At 39.6% G+C, this 6,027-nt stretch overlaps 1 protein-coding gene across 1 annotated transcript; it reads left to right on the forward strand.

Annotated features, from left to right (window-relative positions):
- Window positions 1-4,799: 4,799 nt before the first annotated feature.
- Window positions 4,800-5,705, forward strand: LOC308261484 (mitochondrial ornithine transporter 1-like; the record flags this gene model as incomplete). The annotated part of the gene is made up of 1 exon (XM_080693451.1): window positions 4,800-5,705. The coding sequence occupies one exon, from the start codon at window positions 4,800-4,802 to the stop codon at window positions 5,703-5,705; it is 906 nt and encodes a 301-aa protein (XP_080549577.1).
- Between the last annotated feature and the right edge of the window lie 322 nt (window positions 5,706-6,027).

Consider the following 6,027-nt stretch of genomic DNA (forward strand, 5'->3'; position numbering starts at 1 on the left):
ATATGCAAAGATGTAGTAATATGATATATATGAAATCTAATATATATGTATATGTAAGCTTATATAGGTATATAAAATGAACACTGAATGTATAAATTATTTAGAATGCAGATGTGCCATAGGTTATTCTATGAGTCCCTTATGTGCGAAATTTCAATTATATCCATCTCTTAGCACCTGCAGAGATTAGTTACTGGAACCTCATAGATACAAAACCCAAGATGCTCGGGTTTCTTATATAAAACAACATACCGTGTACATATAACCTGTGCATGTCCTCCCACATACTTCAGCTCATCTCTGGATTGCTTATAATACCTAATACAATGTAAATGCTAGTTAAATAATTCTTACACACTTTATTTTAGGGAATGATAACAACAAAAATCTGTACACATTCAGTTTGGATGCAGTCTTTTTTGTAGTATTTTTGGTCTGTAGTTGACTGAATATATAGATTAAAAAGTTATGTAGTTTCTTTGGGTCTTTTTATAGTTGATTTCTTTTTCTTTTTTCTTTTTTTTTTTTTTTTTGGTGATTCTTGGGTTCCTGAAAACCCTTCTACCTCCGGGCTACACTCCCAGACCCATTTTTATATTTTTATTTGGAAACAGGATCTCTTAAGCCAGCATGGCTGGCTTCGAACCTGCGCGATCCTCCTGTCTCCTTATAGTTGATTTCTAACTTCATTTCATTGTGGTCTGATAAGACACAGGGAAGTATGACACATTTTTGTATTTGCTAGTACTAACTTTGTGGCCTAGGATGTGATCGATTTTGGAGAAGGTACTGTGAGCAGCTGAGAAAAATGTGTACTCCTCTGTAGTTGGGTGAAATATTCTATATGTGTCCAACAGGTTCATTTGATTAATGGTGTTCTTTAGTTCTGAGGCATCTTTACTGACCTTGTGTCTAGATTATTGGTCTAATGGTGTGAGAGGGGTGTTGAAGTCTCCCAGTATTATTGTATTGGGATTTATGTGTGGTTTAATGTCACAGAGAGTTTGTTTTATAAAAGTAGCTACACCCATGTTTGGGGCATAAATGTTGATTATTGTTATTTCCTCTTATTGTATTGTTCCTTTTACCAGTAAGAAATGACCTTCTTTGTCTCTTCTAATAAGCTTGGGCTTGAAGTCTAACTTGTCTGATATCATAGTTGCTACTCCTGTTTGTCTTTGAGTTCCATTGGCATGGATTACCTTGCTCCAGCCCTTTACCTTCAGGTTTTTTTTCCTATTTTTACTTGTAAGTTGTGTTTCTTGCAAGTAGCAGATAGATGGGTTCTGTTTTTTAATCCATTTTGCCACTTTATGTCTTTTTATTGGGGAGTTGAGGCCATTTACATTCAGTGTGATTACTGAGAGATAGTTTTTAATTCCTAACATGTTGAGATTTTATTTCTGTTTGAAGTACTGTTTGTTCTTTTTTGCTTAGTTGTCTGCTGGATGGAAGTTCTTGTTTCTCTGGTTCTGGTGTGTACCACCTATTTCTTCTTTGTAGTTAATCTCTTTGAGTATTTCCTCTAGTGCTGGTTTTGAAGACATAAATTCCTTCAGCTTCTGTCTGTCATGGAAGCTTCTTATTTCCCCATCTAATTTGAAAGATAGTTTTGCTGGGTAGGAAATTTTTGGCTGAAAGTTGTTTTCTTTCAGAGTTTGGAATGTGCTACTCCAGGCCCTTCTGGCTTTCATGACTTGGTTTGGGAAGTCTGGGGTGATTCTAATTAGTTGCCTCTGAATGTCACTTGGCCTTTTATTTTAGTTGCCTTTAAGATTATCTCTTTAGCTTCTACATTGGTAATTTTGACTATTATGTGGCATGGGGAACCTTTTTCTCAGATTTGTCTAACGGGAGCTCTATACATTTCCTGAGCCTGTGTATCGACCTCTTGCTCTGTGTTTGAAAAATATTCCATTATTACTCCTTTGAAGAGGTTGTTGATCCCTTTGGTTTCACCTTCTTTTCCCTCCGCTATGCCAATAATTCTTAGGTTAGTTCTCTTAAGATAGGCCCATATTTCTTCAATGTCCAATTCCTATTGATTGATTTTTTTCTTTGTTATGAACTATGTGTTCATTTTTGGAGTGATCATCTTCTAGGAGTGAGATTCTATTCTCCATGTTGTCTAACTGATTCTTTATAGTTTGAATTGATGCATTTACTTCAATGACTGCATTCTTTATTTCTTTCAGACTCTCTCTAAATTCTTTTCTAAAATCTTGAATTATTTCTACAGTTGCATTTCTGATTTGATCTTCTGGAAATCTCTGCATTCCTGTGTTATCAGGTTCTGTTATTGTGGAGTTGTGAGGGCTCATTGCTTTGTTGTTGTTCCTTTCTCATGATTTCAGAAGTTTGTACCTGATGCTTTTGGTAAGTTTCTTTCAGTCTCTAGGTGTCAGCTGGTATATTCAAAGACTAGTTTTGTCCAACAGTGAAGGCTGAGTAAGGAGGGAAGAAAGGGAGTAAATGGAAGAATAGGGTATGGTTGGATAGAGTTGAATAGTATGAGTATATGAGTTTGTTAAAGTAGTATATACTAGTGATTAGAGATATTACCAATTTAGTAGAATTCTAGTAACCAATGTATAGTTTCTGGTATAGTGATATTAATTGGCTTCAATACAGGAGTAGGGAGTGATTAAAAAAAGAGAAAATAAAGAGGAAGGAGAGAGAGGAGAGAGGGGATTTGTACAAGGGAAAAAGGTTGGGAGAGGATTTCTTATGGGGGTTAAAAACAACAAAAACAAAGCAAAACAAAAATTATAAAAACAAAACAAATCAATTAAAAAAACCCACAAAACCCTTCCAAATAAGGAAAAAAAAAAAGCAAAAAAGCAATCAGATATACACACACACAAAAGAATGAAAAACCCAAGCAATCCCAACAATGAATTGATGTGACTCTACAAATAAATTTAGCAGTCTCTTTCTGTGTAGATACTGATTGCTACGGGAACCTTTCCCTCTGTGAGTCTGGTTCTCTGTGTCTTCTCAGTCTATGCAGATTGTCGGTTTTAATGGGGCTAGATTTAATATAGATTTAATATTGAGTGAAGGTCACCCTCCACACTTCCTACAGATTTGGAGTTTAGATCTCTTCCTGCCTCTGTTGGCAGCATATGTCTCTGAGATTGAACTCAATGTAGGAGTCTCTGTTCTATACAGCTAGGACTGGGCTAGACTGACTACTCCCTGTTCCCCCAAATTGAGATGTCTGTAGGGTTCCCAGCAAACCTACTCATTGGGATTAGAGTTAAGCATAAAATTCCCCCACCTACTTTCCACTGATCTGAGCCTGAGTCTGTCTAAGCTTCTGATATGATCAACAGCAGATCCCACTCCCACCTTCTCTGAGTTCTTCTCTGGTTCACCATGACTGCGCTTAAAAAAAAAAAGTTATGAATCCATATGGTGACTATATTTCCAACATTTTTCAAATGAAAACAATGCTGTAATGTACACACTTATTTTTGTATTGTTGGAGGGGTACATTAGAATAAATCAGAAGGTAAATACGTGAATTTTGTTAGATATTTTGAAAATTTTCCACCGAAAAGATTTATGCCAAATTGCTTTTCCACCAACAGTGCATGGCCACTTCTTTTACCCAAACTCTGCCAACAGAATGTGTTGTCATGTTTTTTCACTTTTGATAATGTTAGAAGAAAAACTACCTCAGTGTGGTTTTTATTATCTTTGAACGATCACATATGTTATTAGCTTAACCAAATTCATAAAAATTTCTAAGTTAAAGATTAGAATTATTTTTTTAATTGTGGTAAAAGAAACCTATGAAAAATTTACCCTCTTAAATATGTTATTTTTATTTATTTATTTATTTTTGGTACTGGGGATGGAACCCAGGGACTTTCTACCTCTGGGCTACACTCCCAGACCTATTTTTAAAAATATTTTATTTGGAAACAGGGTCTCACTAAGTTGCCGAGAGCCTCACTAAGTAGCTGAGGCTGGCTTAGAACCTGTGCGATCCTCCTGTCTCAGACCCTCTTAACTATGTTAAGTGCACAGTTCAGTTGTATTAAATATATTTGCATTGCTATGTGACTAATTTCTACAGGTTTTCATCTAATAGAACTGAAACTCTATAGCCATTAAACAACTACCCATTTCCCCTCCCCTTTCCCTTGTCAACCACTATTTTACTTTCTATTTTTATTAATTTGACTACTCTAGACACTTCATATGCATGGAAAGATGGTATTTGTCTTTTTGCAACCAGCTTATTTCACTTAACATCTCCTCACGGTTTAGCCATATTGCAACATGTATCAGATTGTTTTTTTTTTAAGACTAAATACTGTTCTATTGCTTTTATATACTACATTTTGTTTATCCATTCATTCATTCGTGACACTTGGGCTGCTTCTACTTCTTTGCTGCTTTGAATAATGCTGCTATGAACAAGGGTATACAAATCTCTCTTTGGGACTGTGTTTCCAGTTCACACTATATCTCCAGAAGTAGAATTGTTAGAGCATATGAGAGTGTTATTTTTAATACTGTGACAAATTTTCTTAACTTTTTTCCACAGCAGCTGCACAATTTTTTATTCCTATCAAAAGTGCTTAAGGGGTGGCTCTGCGCGATGTGGGCGGGGCCCCGCGCGGCGGGGGCGGGGCGGAGGGTGGCGGAGGAGACCCTGGGACCCGGGTAAAGCCTAGGCCCAGGGACCGCGGAACCCATCCGGACGCGGCCACGCGGGCGGGCGGGATATGTGGTGCCCATCTTAATTAAGCTCTTGAGAGTTGCCTTGCACAGAGCCCAGTGGCACCATGAAGTCTAATCCTGCCATCCAAGCTGCCATCGACCTCACGGCGGGGGCTGCAGGTGGCACGGCATTTGTGCTGACCGGGCAGCCCTTCGACACGATGAAGGTGAAGATGCAGACCTTCCCTGATCTGTACCGGGGCCTCACTGACTGTTGCCTGAAGACCTACTCCCAGGTGGGCCTCCGCGGCTTCTACAAGGGCACGAGCCCGGCACTCATCGCCAACACTGCAGAGAACTCCGTGCTCTTCATGTGCTATGGCTTCTGCCAGCAGGTGGTGAGGAGAGTCGTAGGACTGGACAGGCAGGCGAAGGTGAGTGACCTGCAGAACGCGGCGGCCAGGTCCTTCGCTTCCACCTTTGCCGCGCTGGTGCTCTGCCCCACCGAGCTCGTGAAGTGCCGGCTGCAGACCATGTATGAAATGGAGACATCAGGGAAGATAGCCAAGAGCCAAAATACGGTTTGGTCTGTTGTGAAGAGTATCCTTGGGAAAGATGGACCGTTGGGCTTCTACCATGGACTCTCAAGCACTTTACTTAGAGAAGTACCGGGCTATTTCTTCTTCTTTGGTGGCTATGAACTGAGTCGAACGTTTTTTGCATCAGGGAGATCGAAGGATGAACTAGGCCCGGTCCCTTTGATGTTAAGCGGTGGAATCGGTGGGATTTGCTTCTGGCTTGCTGTATACCCAGTGGACTGTATTAAATCCAGGATTCAGGTTCTTTCCATGTCTGGAAAACAGGCTGGGTTTATTGGAACCTTTCTTAGTGTTGTGAAAAACGAAGGAATAACAGCCTTATATTCTGGACTGAAACCTACTATGATTCGTGCATTCCCTGCCAATGGGTCACTCTTCTTGGCCTATGAATACAGCAGGAAGTTGATGATGAGCCAGGTGGAGGCGTACTGAAGTGTCCTGGTGGGCCTGATCCAAGCATTTGAGGACTGCTGTTCATCTCAGGGCTTCACAGACTACAAGAACAACGTGGAATTATTTTGATTTCTTGGGATTTTGTCTTCATCTTCCCTTCTTCTACCCAAAGTCTTAAACTTTATGGAAGGACCTCTAATTTACATCATATAATTTCTGCCCACAACTGTGTTAAAATAGAAAGGCTGCTGCTTTTGCCCTTGGTGGAATTATACAAGGTGACTGGCAGGGCTACACACCCAGCTTGAAAGGCTGAATCTAGTACCATCAGGGCTTTATTTCTGCATAAACCTGTTTGTGT

Source organism: Muscardinus avellanarius, assembly GCF_963383645.1.
Source record: "Muscardinus avellanarius genome assembly, chromosome: 3".
NCBI classification, from domain to species: domain Eukaryota; kingdom Metazoa; phylum Chordata; class Mammalia; order Rodentia; family Gliridae; genus Muscardinus; species Muscardinus avellanarius.